At 38.6% G+C, this 16,469-nt stretch overlaps 1 protein-coding gene across 1 annotated transcript in view; it reads left to right on the top strand.

Annotated features, from left to right (window-relative positions):
- The first annotated feature begins 4,692 nt into the window (after window positions 1-4,692).
- asap2a (ArfGAP with SH3 domain, ankyrin repeat and PH domain 2a) overlaps window positions 4,693-16,469 on the top strand; it is a 117,320-nt gene continuing 105,543 nt past the window's right edge. The window contains exon 1 of the mRNA XM_063006704.1: window positions 4,693-5,156. Within this exon, the coding sequence (XP_062862774.1) occupies window positions 5,031-5,156 (126 nt within the window). The 5' untranslated portion in view covers window positions 4,693-5,030. The remainder of the gene's footprint in view (window positions 5,157-16,469) is intronic.

Below are 16,469 nucleotides of genomic sequence, written 5' to 3'. Positions count from 1 at the left end.
TCTAATCTGCTGCAGATGTTTTGTTTTTAAACTGCAAATTACAGAGTGATTCCATAATTTTTTCCTCAGATTTGAGTGATTCCATATTTTTTTCCTCTACTTGATCTAAAAAAAGCAATTGTGACTGACCACAACTATTATATTTGTTTCTTTTTTTTATTGTTTCTTAATGCCAGAAGGTTGACATTTTGAAAAATGATAGTTTTGTGGCATGTCTGTGATTTTTTTTTTTTCTACAAAATTAAACAATTGACAGAACATCTTCCAAGAGTGGTGATTCCATAATTTTTGCCAGGGGTTGTATATGACAAATAAAGGCATTCTATGCTAATATTACACTCTTAAACTCAACTATTTTTGTCCTATTTAATAGAAACTATATAACCAAAGGTATGTTGGGTTCAGGCGTGCTAGCCACACTTATTAGTAACAGGAGTGTCACATCAGTTAAATATAATAAACAGTCCTCTTCCAACTTTAAGGTGAGGCACGTGACTGTTCCTCTGTGCACAAAGTGAGGTCAGTGAAGACATGATGTGGTTAAACGTAGTAGAGTGTAAATGGCCTGTACAGAGCCCTGACCTCAGTCCCATTGAATGCCTTTGGGATAAATTGGTACATTAATTGTGAGCAAGACCTTCTTGTGCATCAGTAGTACCTGACCTTACACATGCTCTTTTGACTGATTCCACACAGACTTACAGACTTACTTAAAATACTGTGGAAATACCTTGTAGAATGAAGGCTGTTGCAGTCGCAAGGGGAGGACAACTCTATATTCATGCCTGGGACAGTGGGTAGAACTTTAGGCTACAAATCGCAAGATTGGAGGTTCAAATCCAGGCTCTGCTATGCACCCACTGTTGGGCCCTTGAGCAAGGCACATAACCCTGTCTGCCCCAGGTGTGCCGTACAACGGCTGACCCTGCGCTCTCACCCCAGCTTCCAAAAACGAGCTGGGAAATGCAAAAAAACATAACGTATATGTACAGTATATATGACAAATGAAGACTTTCTATTAATGGTTTTGAAATGGGCTGTTAAACAAGCTCATGGTCACATGTCCACATATTTTTGGTTTCTTATCAGTATATGCCAGCATACCCATATATTAGTGAACATACAGCAACCCTGATTAAGATTAACAAGAAAGACTAAGTAATAACTTAAGTTAAATTAGGACAGCAGAAAATGAGATAAGTTAGGATGAAAAGCTACATTGTTGCTCAGTATTTTATTTAAAGTCATGTCTAATCAATTCCACAGTGAGGTCTTTTTTTGACAGAGCTGCAGTGTGGTAAAAAGCTGGTTTTAAAGTGGGTTTCCTCTGTTTCCGGGTAACTGCTATGACTGGTTAAGTATAGCTTTTTCTTTTCATAGCTATTGTTTTCACACGGTGGAAGAATATTTGTCTCCAAAGGGGAAACTGACTTCTTTTGGCGTTCCTTGAATGTTTAATGCTATAATCACTGTTTTTGCTTTTATAGAATTTCACTTCGCATTGATTTTGCAGTCTACGTGTTGTGAGACACCATCCACTTTTCATTTTCATGTGTAAACAATTCCCACTATTCTACCAGCCATAAGAGTTACCAAGATTTTTGGTTCCTGTAGTCAGATGAAGAACTCAATGGTTGGCAAGAGTGTCACTGGCTATTCCTGACATCTAACTGACCATTTGATGGAGTATTTTTAAATAACCATTACACAGTCTGTGCACCTTTGTACAGTATATAGTTTGTACAGTTTAATTTCTCTTTGCCCTGTTTTAATGTGGGCTTTTTGGGCACTGCCACCTAGACATGCATATTTGGTCTACTGGAGTCTGGTGCTCTTGACTAATATTTGCACCAGCAGAGTTTCTTTTAATTCTACATATTTCTCACATACTCTTGGTGAGAAAAATCTATTTTGGTGATTCACATGGGACTCGAGTAACAATGCTGTGTTTTAGGTTGGACCTTTGTTCAGCCAAGAATGCCACTGCTATACAAAAGCGGCCGTCCAGCCAGATCTGAATCATACAGAACATTTCATCAGCAGATTTTTACTGCCCAGTACAAGCACACAAAGACCACCAGGGGTGCACTGAATCACTCGTTGTAGCCTAGATCAAGGATTCTCAATCCTTTTCATGGAAAGACCCAGCTATTTAACACTTCTAGGCCCCTGTGAACAAAGCGAGGTCCATAAAGACCTTTGAGGAAGTTGGTGGACAGGAATTCGATTGATTCAAACTTGATTGTAAACACTCAAATGGTGGGGGACTCCTACCAAAACAATCTGGCATTTTGAAATAGAGCGCCCAACAGGATCATGCTTAGGGGTCTGCAGATCAGACCGATTCCCCATTTGTAATGTCTTCTGTCATGGTAATGTTGAAATATCTGGTATTAATTAGGAGTGCTTTTGTTCTTGTAAGGAGGGGAGTAATCAAGACTGATTCTTTTTATTATCATTTTAATTAGGCTTTTGTTTTGGAGACAGGAGGGCGTGGTGCTTGCCTCGCTGCCTTTTTATATCATTTACAGTATACAGTATGCTAAAGCCAAATGAATTTAATCCTCAGGTTTAATGATCTAAAAGACAATAACTTATTATGCCTAACTCAGTCATAAGCAACAATACCAGGAAACACACCTAAAGACAGTAATAAAGTTAAAAAATATATAGAAAATGTCTGGGAGATTTATTATTCTCATCTGAATCTGACTGAAAACAGAATGTAGTTTCATATTATTGCATCGCACAGCACGTCTTAGTGGATCTACAGATTTAAAGATTATTTGAAAATATTACTAACTGCAGAATATTCTACAATAAATGATTCATGCAATGACATAAATGATTCATTTATTCTTTCATTAGCTTAATCCTAATCATGAATGTGTTTGGGCTAGACCAGGGGCGGCTTGTTCCTTAGGGCAATCGGGCGACGCACCACCAAAGGGCGAAAGGGAAGAAATTTTTCTATCACAGCTGTGACTGTTCTGGACAGTCTGTCCTGCCTCTGAATATCGTGGTCCAATCAGCGTCGAGTTGTGTTCCGTGCAGTACCACCCCTTTGACTGAAAATCGCCCCGGATTGCTCTCATAGACTCTCATGTTAAGGCTCTTTTTTTCAAACTGCAGGCGCTGCAATACATTCTGAATGGCTTCCGGGAGGGCTCGCACTTACGTGCTTGCGTCACACGTAACCTGGTGTTGCGATCTCGTCACCATGAATACCATTACCTCAGTTCGGAGCAACTCCATCGTGTCATTAAGGGAAATAACATTCAGTCATCGTAGTAATCAGGATAAATTAGCAACTAAAGAATTAGGGCCACCCAGACCAAATTTAAACATCGAGCAAGTATCTACAAAGGGGGTAAAATCATATACGTTACAAGTAAATTACAAGTAAGTAATGTCATTTTTAAATTGTGAATTGTGATTGCACTTATTGTATCTCCCCAATTGTTTAATTGTACTTCTTTATTCATTGCACATCAGCCCCGATGCCAATCTTCATTCTGGATCTGCTGCACCTAAAATAAAATGCTATCTGATGAAGACTGAATGAAATTGTTAGTGTGAAGGCTTTACTTAATTTTATGATTAATGGTAAAGCTGGTCTGTCTCCATGTTTAAAGTTATTTGTGAGGGCAAACTGACAGATGACTCAAGATGTTAATTATTTAAGCTTTAATTTACCCATTAAATGGGTCACCTTGGCCATCATCGCAACAATTGCCCCCCTGAGATTTGGCAGGAGCCGCCACTGGGCTATACCCTGAAACTGTGCAGCACCCACACTGCTTGCTTTGTCACTCAAAATACACAAAAACACACACTTTGCATACTTTTTTTTAATCGAATGATTCATTCAGAATATAATGCATACCATTCTTTTTCTGTTTATCCTAGCTGATTTGGAAGCTGGGGTCAGAGCGCAGGGGTGGCTATTGTCTGGCACCCCTGGAGCCAAGAGCGTTAAGGGCCTTGCTCAAGGGCCCACCAGAGTCTGGGTTCTGATTTGAACCCACAACCTTTGGATTGATAGCCCACAGCCCTACCCACTATACTACCACTGTCCCCCTGCTTCATCCTGATTAGGGTTTTGTGGGTCAAACCTCATCTAAAAAACTAGCACAAGGCAGGAACAAACCCTAGACAATGTATCCATCTCATGGTAGGACGTACTCTTTATTTTCACTTACTTTAAAGCAACCAATCCACCTATGGGTATGTTTTGGAAAAAATAGGGTGATACTTGTATATCTGGCACATAAATATAACATGCCACATTTCGCACAGGCAGTGAACTGAGGTTTATCCCAAGAAATTCTATCAAATAAACAGTAATTGCGGCTTTAAATGTGCAGATATTTGTTCTCTGTAATGTGATAATGTGTTAATTTGAATTTAGTAAAACATAGAATTCGACAGGGGGGGGGGTCTAAACTTTTGCGTAGGGCTGGATGTGTGTGCGTTTGGGATTTGTCCCCCACCTTAAACAGGACGTTCCCACTCCTACGCCCCAGACCCCGCCCAGTTCGATGCTGATTGGCTGGATTCTAACGGCTCTCGTTTATGATTGGCTAGCGCCCTTCCATTGATTTGCCTCCACCTTCACTTTGTCAATTCTCTGCGCTTTCATTGAATTGACCGGCTAGAGGGCTGCAAGTGCGGCGTTCGTTCAGCCAGTCTGACTTCTGATCCACGCTCAAGGAGGCGAAGTTTGTGCGGAAAGAAATAAAGCAAGTCCTTCCAGACCTGGTTTATCTGGACGTATTTGGGGTGATTTATTGTGGATCTGGACGGACGGTGAAAAACGCAGTGTGTGCTGCATTAGGATAGAGATCTACCTAGTACACACCGATGCTCCAGTCTGGATTCCTTTCTCTGCACTATAACCCCGAGGAACGATCTCAATGCTCCGGGACGCTTTACTTCACTCGCTTTATTGCTAAATCTCTAAATCTATGCGTACGATTTTAACACACCCTTGTTGGATTAATCCCGGATTATAACTAGAGGTATACACAATGCCGGACCAGATTACAGTAGCGGAGTTTGTGGCCGAGACCAACGAAGATTACAAATCACCAACGGCCTCGAACTTCACCACTCGAATGGCGCACTGTAGGAACACAGTAACTGCTTTAGAAGAGGTGAGTTACTCCTGGGATCCAGTGTCTGCTAGTCCAAGCTATAATAATTAGAAATGTGTAACTTAACCGAGTAGGAACTTCGAATTGGTTGGACCCTGCTGAGTAAATGAAGTGGGCTGAGCTGTGCTGAGTCTTTGTTGATGCTCGCGGTCTGTTGTTAGAGCTTGTTAGAGCTGTTAACACTACAACCTGTAACTTTTCTTTGTTAACGACGTTCATATCGCACAATTAAACCAAAATTAGGTTTAAAACGTTATTAAAGTAATATTTTAACCTACAGACTTAAAAAAGTATCATACATATAAAGAAAATACTTTAGTAAGACTAATTTACACATTACACATACATTAGTTTATTAGCGTCACTGAGGTGACACCACACATCCATATCATTACATACAATGGCATTCTACCATAACTTAAACTTAAGTTTAAAACGTTATTAAAGTAATATTTGAACCTACAGATTTAAAAAAAGTATCCTACATATAAAAAAAAGACTAATTTAGACTAATTTAAAAAATATATAGTTTATTAGCGTCACTGAGGTGACACCACATAGTCATATCATTACATACAGTGGCATTCCAAACTTCAGTTTAAAACGTTATTAAAGTGATATTTGAACCTACAGATTTAAAAAAGTATATAAAAAAAGACTAATTTAAGACTAATTTAGACTAATTAAAAAAAATAAAGTTTATTAGCGTCACTGAGGTGACACCACATAGTCATATCATTACATACAATGGCATTCTACCAAACTTCAGTTTAAAACGTTATTAAAGTGATATTTGAACCTACATACTTAAAAGTATCATACATATAAAGAAAATACTTCAGTAAGACTAATTTACACACATATACATTAGTTTATTAGCGTCACTGAGGTGACACCACATATCCATATCATTACATACAATGGCATTCTACCCAAACTTCAGTTTAAAACGTTATTAAAGTGATATTTGAACCTACAGATTTAAAAAAGTATCCTACATATATAAAAAAGACTAATTTAGACTAATTTACAAAAATTAAGTTTATTAGCGTCACTGAGGTGACACCACAGTCATATCATTACATACAATGGCATTCTACCAAACTTCAGTTTAAAACGTTATTAAAGTGATATTTGAACCTACATACTTAAAAGTATCATACATATAAAGAAAATACTTCAGTAAGACTAATTTACACACATATACATTAGTTTATTAGCGTCACTGAGGTGACACCACATATCCATATCATTACATACAATGGCATTCTACCCAAACTTCAGTTTAAAACGTTATTAAAGTGATATTTGAACCTACAGATTTAAAAAAGTATCCTACATATATAAAAAAGACTAATTTAGACTAATTTACAAAAATTAAGTTTATTAGCGTCACTGAGGTGACACCACAGTCATATCATTACATACAATGGCATTCTACCAAACTTCAGTTTAAAACGTTATTAAAGTGATATTTGAACCTACAGAATTAAAAAAGTATCCTACATATAAAAAAAGACTAATTTAAGACTAATTTAGACTAATTAAAAAAAATAAAGTTTATTAGCGTCACTGAGGTGACACCACAGTCATATCATTACATACAATGGCATTCTACCAAACTTCAGTTTAAAACGTTATTAAAGTGATATTTTAACCTACATACTTAAAAGTATCATACATATAAAGAAAATACTTCAGTAAGACTAATTTACACATTACATATACATTAGTTTATTAGCGTCACTGAGGTGACACCACATATCCATATTATTACATACAATGGCATTCTACCCAAACTTCAGTTTAAAACGTTATTAAAACGTTATTTTAACCTACATACTTAAAAGTATCATACATATAAAGAACATACTTCAGTAAGACTAATTTACACATTACATATACATTAGTTTATTAGCGTCACTGAGGTGACACCACATATCCATATTATTACATACAATGGCATTTTACCAAACTTCAGTTTAAAACGTTATTAAAACGTTATTTTAACCTACAGACTTAAAAAAAGTATCATACATACAAAGAACATACTTCAGTAAGACTAATTTACACATTACATTATAGTTTATTAGCGTCACTGAGGTGACACCACATAGCCATATCATTACATAGTGGCATTCTACCAAACTTCAGTTTAAAAAGTTATTTTAACCTACAGACTTAAAAGTATCATACATATAAAGAAAATACTTCAGTAAGACTAATTTACACATTACATATACATTAGTTTATTAGTGTCACTGAGGTGACACCACATAGTCATATCATTACATACAATGGCATTCTACCAAACTTTGGTTTAAAACGTTATTAAGGGGATATTTTAACCTACATGCTTAAAAAGTATCATACACATAAAGAAAATACTTTAGTAAGACTAATTTACACATTACATATACATTATAGTTTATTAGCGTCACTGAGGTGACACCACATAGCCATATCATTACATACAAGCGCATATAAACACCCAAAGGAAAGTCCATGTCATTTTACAGGCTTTTAAAAGTATACACTATATAATCTTTAAGACTGGGCATATATGCAATGAGTATATCTACGTCTTTTTACAGACATGGTGAACAATATTCGAAAACAGAAAACTGCATTAATATGGTGTTGACCCATTCTTTGCAACTATAACAGTCTCCACACTTTTAGGTTGCCTTTCTACAAGATTTTTGAGTTTTTTTTTTTTTTCATTTAGTCTTTTTTGCAATAAAAGGTCTAGTTCATCCCAAAACTTGCCGTTAATGTCTCCATGGACAGCTGGAACAATAAAAATCTTCCCCAAACTGTTGCCATGTAGTTGTTAGAACATATGTATATGTATAAGTGGTATAGTAACATGAATTAACAGTTACAAGGTAAACCCCAAAAACATAAAAATGTTCATTTCCTAATTGACCCCACAACACTCAGCATTTACCACAGGAGTCTGCCATAGCTGCAGTTGAAGAAGGCTGGGTCTTTAGGGGTATATACAGTGTATCACAAAAGTGAGTACACCCCTCACATTTCTGCAGATATTTAAGTATATCTTTTCATGGGACAACACTGACAAAATGACACTTTGACACAATGAAAAGTAGTCTGTGTGCAGCTTATATAACAGTGTAAATTTATTCTTCCCTCAAAATAACTCAATATACAGCCATTAATGTCTAAACCACCGGCAACAAAAGTGAGTACACCCCTAAGAGACTACACCCCTAAATGTCAAAATTGAGCACTGCTTGTCATTTTCCCTCCAAAATGTCATGTGACTCGTTAGTGTTACTAGGTCTCAGGTGTGCATAGGGAGCAGGTGTGTTCAATTTAGTAGTACAGCTCTCACACTCTCTCATAGTGGTCACTGAAAGTTCCAACATGGCACCTCATGGCAAAGAACTCTCTGAGGATCTTAAAAGACGAATTGTTGCGCTACATGAAGATGGCCAAGGCTACAAGAAGATTGCCAACACCCTGAAACTGAGCTGCAGAACAGTGGCCAAGATCATCCAGCGTTTTAAAAGAGCAGGGTCCACTCAGAACAGACCTCGCGTTGGTCGTCCAAAGAAGCTGAGTACACGTGCTCAGCGTCACATCCAACTGCTGTCTTTAAAAGATAGGTGCAGGAGTGCTGTCAGCATTGCTGCAGAGATTGAAAAGGTGGGGGGTCAGCCTGTCAGTGCTCAGACCATACGCCGCACACTACATCAAATTGGTCTGCATGGCTGTCACCCCAGAAGGAAGCCTCTTCTGAAGTCTCTACACAAGAAAGCCCACAAACAGTTTGCTGAAGACATGTCAACAAAGGACATGGATTACTGGAACCATGTCCTATGGTCTGATGAGACCAAGATTAATTTGTTTGGTTCAGATGGTCTCAAGCATGTGTGGCGGCAATCAGGTGAGGAGTACAAAGATAAGTGTGTCATGCCTACAGTCAAGCATGGTGGTGGGAATGCCATGGTCTGGGGCTGCATGAGTGCAGCAGGTGTTGGGGAGTTATATTTCATTGAGGGACACATGAACTCCAATATGTACTGTGAAATACTGAAGCAGAACATGATCCCCTCCCTCCGGAAACTGGGTCGCAGGGCAGTGTTCCAGCATGATAATGACCCCAAACACACCTCTAAGACGACCACTGCTTTATTGAAGAGGCTGAGGGTAAAGGTGATGGACTGGCCAAGCATGTCTCCAGACCTAAACCCAATAGAACATATTTGGGGCATCCTCAAGCGGAAGGTGGAGGAGCGCAAAGTCTAGAATATCTGCCAGCTCCGTGATGTTGTCATGGAGGAGTGGAAAAGCATTCCAGTGGCAACCTGTGAAGCTCTGGTAAACTCCATGCCCAGGAGAGTTAAGGCAGTTCTGGGAAATAATGGTGGCCACACAAAATATTGACACTTCAGGAACTTTCACTAAGGGGTGTACTCACTTTTGTTGCCGGTGGTTTAGACATTAATGGCTGTATATTGAGTTATTTTGAGGGAAGAATAAATTTACACTGTTATATAAGCTGCACACAGACTACTTTTCATTGTGTCAAAGTGTCATTTTGTCAGTGTTGTCCCATGAAAAGATATACTTAAATATCTGCAGAAATGTGAGGGGTGTACTCACTTTTGTGATACACTGTACATGACATGACTGTAAAATGGGATGTAAACACAGCAGAGTCCAGCTGAATCTAAGGCCCTTATAGGGCTGTTATCTCAGGCGTGCAGTACACTTGCTTTGTTTAAAAACATGATTGTTCGTCAGATATTTCCACCTAATTTGTCGTCTTCTTCTTCCTCGGCCTTTGTCCCGTTCGCTTGCGGGGTCCGCTCTCGGCGGATCTTGATCCGCATTGATTTGGCACAATTTTAACGCCGGATGCCCTTCTTGACACAACCCTCCCTATTTTATCTGGGCTTGCGACCGGCACTACAATGCACTGGTTTGTGCATCTAGCGGCTATCTATCTATAGGACAATTCAGTGTTTTTAATTAGCCTGGTGGCATGTTTTTGGACTGTGGGAGGAAACCGGAGCACCCGGAGGAAACCCACGCGGACACGGGGAAGCATTCAAACTCCGCACAGAAAGGACCCGGACCGCCCCACCTGAGGATTGAACCCAGGACCTTCTTGCTGCGAGGCGACAGTGCTACCTAATTTGTACAAGAAAAAAAACCCCCCCAAAATATTAGTCAGCGTGGCTTTAATTCTTGAACCCTATGTTGCTGGTGGTTTGGGCAAGGTGTCCACCATGTTTGTGTCTGAGGAGTACAGGTCTTACAGTGGCACGTCTTCAACACGACTGTGTAAGCCCAATTTAAGACAGTTGCTTGACTTATTTTTAATGGTTCTGTTCCATCATGTTCTCCACATCTCCAGTTTGTGAGTTAGAATACTAGACGTAAAGACCACTGCATCTTCAAAAGGTCTACAGTGAATTAAAATAAAAGCAGACCTGGACTTTGAAGTAGGTAAACTCAGTCTTATTTCAGTAGAACCTGCCGTGTACATATTGAGGGGTAGTCCTATTGTTTTGGCTGAATGGTGTATGTTCATAATTCAGGTTAAAAAGTGTTTTAAATCCAATTAGATATCAATCCAACAGCTGTGGGCAATGTTGACCCAAGGACAATTCCTCAGCAACATGATTCCACCTGAAATAATCTTTAAATAAGAGTCAAATATTTATCGGGCAGTGAGCTACTGAACCAGCTACCATTACGTCTCTGGTAAGTAACTTTATAGAAACATAACAGACCCTTCTGGCTGACGTTTTTATTCATTAGTGGATATAAGTTTCAAGCTCTAGTCGGTTGTAAACTTTTCGAGGAATTTTATTTCGATACCCTTTAGGATTAAATCTAGAGCTGCTGTTACCGAAGGCTCGTACACAGGCTGATGGATTAGGATTGGTGTAGTACCTTAAATCAAATGCAGAAGCTGCTCTACCAGGCATTAGTTGCAGGTCCTGTGAGTGGAGTGGAAGGTTTTGCTTGTTAGACCAGCCTACTCCTGCTGTCACGTCTCAGATAAGATAAAGACTCTTATCTTATAGGAAACTAGGCCACACACAAACACACACTGGTTTACATATCACCTGTTTGTATTGTTTATGTTTGTACAGTAGAAGGAAAAGTTAAGTACAAATATACCAAAGTAGATCAGGATGGCTAACATTAGTGGTGTTAAGCTTTATAATTGAACAATTCTTGAGCACTCTATTGTGTTTACAATAGCTGGTTATCAAGCGTCGGCCGATTTCGAGCACTGACGCTGATTCTTTGATGTTTGTGTTTAAACCCAAAAGATTTTACCAGTACATCTTCAATTATTGTATTTTATATAAAGGAATTGTTCTTTTTTTCTCCCAACCTTGTTGTATCCAGCGAGGGCTGTATCTAACACACGTCTCCTCTGAGATCTGTGTAGTAACCAACCGCTTGTTTTCACCTGTACATGTTGCACAATGCAGGTTAACGCAGGGATTAGTACAGGCCAACAATTCCATTAATACACTCTGCACAATAACTCAATACTCTGGCCTTACTCCTTTCTGTGTGTTCTGCGAGTTTGCATGTTTTTTTCTTTCCGTGTCCGCGTGGGTTTCCTCCGGGTGTTCCGGTTTCCTCCCAAAGTCCAAAGACATGCAAGTGAGATGAATTAGAGACACCAAATTGTCCAAGACTGTTCTCGATACAACCCTGTGAAGTGATGAACCTTGTGTAAGTATGAGTAACTACCGTTCCTGTCATGAATGTAACCAAAGTGTAAAACATGACGTTAAAATCCTAATAAACAAACAAACTCTGGCCTTACACAGGCACTGTGTACTGGTTTTGTTTCAGTTTAAATAGCACGCTAAAGCAAAAGCCAATAGCAACTACATGAACTTTCGGTCGAATTTGGTGCAGAGCAAAACCACACAACTGGTACTAGACGGAAAGTAGTTACTCTAAGTTCTAATAATAAATTACTGAATAAAGCCACAATAAGCAACGCTAGTTTCACACAATACGAAAACAAAAAGTTTTCATCAAGGTGCAACTGTTTACATTTAATATTTTCTTTTAACACTGTTTGGCACTGGTTCAATCAACATTTCTAGGGTCCCAACTAGGGGTGGGCGATAGGGATGTCCCGATCCGATCTCAAAGATCGGAATCGGGGCCGATCAAGGCATTTTTTAACTGATCGGTATCGGCTATGATAATGCCGATCGTAATCCCGATCAGCATGTCCGCTGTGTGGAAATACTTTAAATTGGAAAGTGAAACAAGTCCAACAGTGAAGTGTAATGTCTGCAATGCGAGCGTTTCACGAGCCGGTAGTAGCAGAGCTGCGTTCATTACTGTAGAATTTTACTATTTATATGGTGTGTGAGTCAAGGATCACTCCGGTTTACAGAACAACGTAGTGATGCACTCGCTTAATAAAGAAATAAATACACAATATATTCACAAATTGTCAGGAGCAGAACACTTTATTAACTTCTTCTGTTATGGTACCGAATAGCGGACAGCTAGAGTCATCGCGTTAGCCAAGCACGCTATTCCATGCGCTATGGAAGCCCCAAAGGGTCAAAACACACTCACTTCACATAGAAACGTCCATCAAACATGGCAAAAAATGCTGATATTCCTCAAACAGAACCTTCACTTCATTTTGAGTGTTCTAGTTTTACTACCACAATGCTGCACTAAGTTTGTTTACTTTTATTTTGTAAAAATAAAAGAACATTAAGCAATAGCTTGGATGCAGCCAATTTTTTCCTTACAGCACTGCAGAGCTATTCAGTTGTTAAACATATACGTTGGATTAATTTGAATAACTGTAATGTACTTGAAGTGTGCACTGTGTGAACAGTATTATCCAGGTCTTATCTAGACAATATCTAGAAAATACAAGTATCGGTTTGAGACTCGGTATCGGATCGGGATCAAAATTAAAGATCGGGATCGGGAACAAAAAAACCTGATCGGGATATCCCTAGTGGGTGATATTGAAAAAAAAAAAATCTCGATTATTTTCAAATTTATCTCGATTGTCGATTGCGATTTTTTTGTTTGTTCTTGAATAACGCAATTGAAAAAAAAGACTCAAATTTCTTTTTTTTTGCATTTTAATTCAAAAGACTGCAGAAGTGCAAAAATAGTTACAGCACCACCTGTAATTATCATTTCAAGGGACTGAAACTTTATAACAATAACTGTATAACAATAATTAACAATAGTTTAAACAAAATAGACATCTTAATTAGCTATATCCTTTTTAAGAATAGCTCACAAACGACTCACTTTAAATAACATGCAGCATAACCTCCTTACATTAAAAAAAGTGCAAAACCACAAAAAGTTCTTTACAGGTTTCTTGAAAGGAACATGAGCCTGTTTACTGTTTCCATTAATTTTGTATCAGTCTGTATCAGTATCTACACTGGGGGGGACATCAAGTAAGCACTCAGCTCAGCTTTGATTTTGTCCTTTTGTGACTGGGGGGGTGGATGGAGGTAGCACGTTCCGCTTCGAACAATGTGGACTACAATTCCCATGCTCCCACGGACTCTCGCGTGACTATCACATGTCCCGGGTCAGCCAATCCTGATTTTCCTTACGCTCTGGAGTTTTGATTCAGTTTGGCTGTGTTCAATTGTATTTTATGAACACGTTGTGAAGTTTTGCCGATCGTGTTTGCGTGCCTTATTTCTGAATCTAACCATTACCGTGTATGATCCTTGTTGTCTTCCGTTTACTTTCGTTGCCTGTCTGTTTATCCTCTGATTTTGTACACTGTTTTTGCCCTTTTGATATTAAACTTTCCTTGATTTATATTCCGCGAGCGTCTGGTCAGTTTCTGCCTCGTGACATGTTGGTATTTTAATTCAAATATAAAATATGTAAACAATCGCGATTGTCACATTTCTAACATCGGGTGAAAACGTTCATTCGAATTAACCGAATTAATCGTGAAAATCGCCCAGCCCTAGTCCCAACAGTAAGCTGTATAAATTAGAGAGTACTCCACTAGCCAGTCTGCCTGTCCTCTGTCTATGCTGTTCATTAATGCCGAAAGTATTTGGGATTTCTATTATGATTTAAAGCTTTAAAGGTTCTGTGGTTTGCTACTCACACATTTTAGGGACAATTTAACCAGCAATCACTGAATAAAATAAAAACACTGCTGTGAGTGGTAAACCATGTAAGTGTAGAGTTGAACCTGTTTTCAAGATAAGTAGAAGTTGTATTGCATGTTATTGTTGGTATTGGTGATATTGGTCTGTGCTAACATTGGTTTAGGTTTCCCTGACTTGAACGAAAGTCCTACATAAAAGTCCAAAGCAGGGATTTAAGTTAATGTAATTTCCATTTATTTCTAACAGTTGACTATTGATTCCAGTTCAGTGTAACAACACATAACCATGTCCTACACACCCTTAGAGAAGGTCCTGGGTTCGATCCGCAGGTGGGGCGGTCCGGGTCCTTTCTGTGTGGAGTTTGCATGTTCTCCCTGTGTCTGCGTGGGTTTCCTCCGGGTGCTCCGGTTTCCTCCCACAGTCCAAAGACATGCAAGTGAGGTGAATAGGAGATACAGAATTGTCCACGACTGTGTTCAGTATAACCTTGTGAACTGATAAATCTTGAGTAATGAGTAACTACCATTCCTGTCATGAATGTAACCAAAGTGTAAAACATGACGTTAAAATCGTAAAAAACAAACAACCAAACAAACACACCCTCAGTGTGTATGCGCCAGCTTTGTGCACAGCAGCTCTTGGCGTGTCTGACCCAAATCTTTGTATAATGTAAATAATAAACAGCAGAACCATTATGTATTAAAAACACAAACAGTGAAGCCAAGTTATATCTGTATGGGGTATGACTGCATGTTGTCAGACTGTATATGTGGATCTTTTGGGAAAAAAAAAATTCCTACTAACATGATGTGGATAATTTGCATCATGTTCTAGTAAAAAGGTAGAAAGGCTTTGCTTAGCTTGTAATAAACTGTTTGCTACCAAAAAACCTGCGCTCTGAACGCTAAACTAACTTTGCTCGCTGTGTTTATGTCCATCTTACTTGTTTACATTACTGCCACATTCACTTTTTCTCATTTTTGTTTGATAAAACTTGATGGTTAATGCTGACTGCTGGATGCTGCCCTAAATTCTAATATTACAAAAACAGAAACACAACCACTTTTTGGTTTTAAATGGGCCTCTATTTACTTCTAAGCGTGTAATAATTTAGCACATATAGTGTGGTATGTGGGACAGAAAAACGCTTCTGTGCAGCCTGGTAAAGTGAGCTAAGGTCTGTCTTAAAAATAAAAGCATTTCATTGTTTTTCTATTTTTACTTACATTTTTACCACCAGCTGTATATTTAAATGGCCAGACACGACTGCTATTGTTGTACTTTACAGGGTTTTCATACCCTGCCTTAAAATGTCATACCGTAACACTCCTCCTATAGTAGTTGAGTTTTTGAGTGTATACAATGTTTGCTGATGTAGAGCACAACACACAAATTTAAAAAAACAACCAGCATGAACCAGCATTTGTTACAAAACAAACAAATTCACTAGGGATGTCCCGATCACGTTTTTTCGTTCCTGATTATTAATTCTGATCCCGATCCGATACCGAGTCTCAAACCGATACTTGTATTTTCTAGATATTGTCTAGATAAGAACTAGATAATACTGTTCACACAGTGCACACTTCAAGTACATTACAGTTATTCAAATTAATCCAATGTATATGTTTAACAACTGAATAGCTCTGCAGTGCTGTAGGAAAAAAAATGCCTGAATCCAAGCTATTGCTTAATGTTCTTTTATTTTTACAAAATAAAAGTAAACAAACTTAGTGCAGCATTGTGGTAGTAAAACTAGAACACTCAAAATAAAGTGAAGGTTTTTTTTTTAGGAAAATCAGCATCTCTGCCGTGTTAGTGGACAGCCGGTTCCTCTTCTCATCATATAATAATAAACTCGCTGTATTCTGCTGAGTGTTTATTTTTTAGGTGCCGTATCAAATTGGTAGTAATTGTAGATCGTTTGGTTAAATGATATCTGGTTTGTTTCTTATGAGCCACCGTACTTGTATGCGTGTTGTAACTGTAACAAACTTTTCTGTGGTTGTATTGTGACTGGTTTGATGGACGTTTCTACGCGAAGTGAGTGTGTTTTGACCCTTTGGGGCTTCCATAGTGCATGGAATAGCGTGCTTGGCTAACGCGATGACTCTAGCTGTCCGCTATTCGGTACCGTAACAGAAGAAGTTAATAAAGTGTTCTGCTCCCGACA

This window comes from Trichomycterus rosablanca, chromosome 13, assembly GCF_030014385.1.
Source record: "Trichomycterus rosablanca isolate fTriRos1 chromosome 13, fTriRos1.hap1, whole genome shotgun sequence".
In the NCBI taxonomy this organism is placed as follows: domain Eukaryota; kingdom Metazoa; phylum Chordata; class Actinopteri; order Siluriformes; family Trichomycteridae; genus Trichomycterus; species Trichomycterus rosablanca.
The sequence above is the reverse complement of the archived record's forward strand: the minus strand, read 5'-3'. Positions and strand labels throughout refer to the sequence as shown.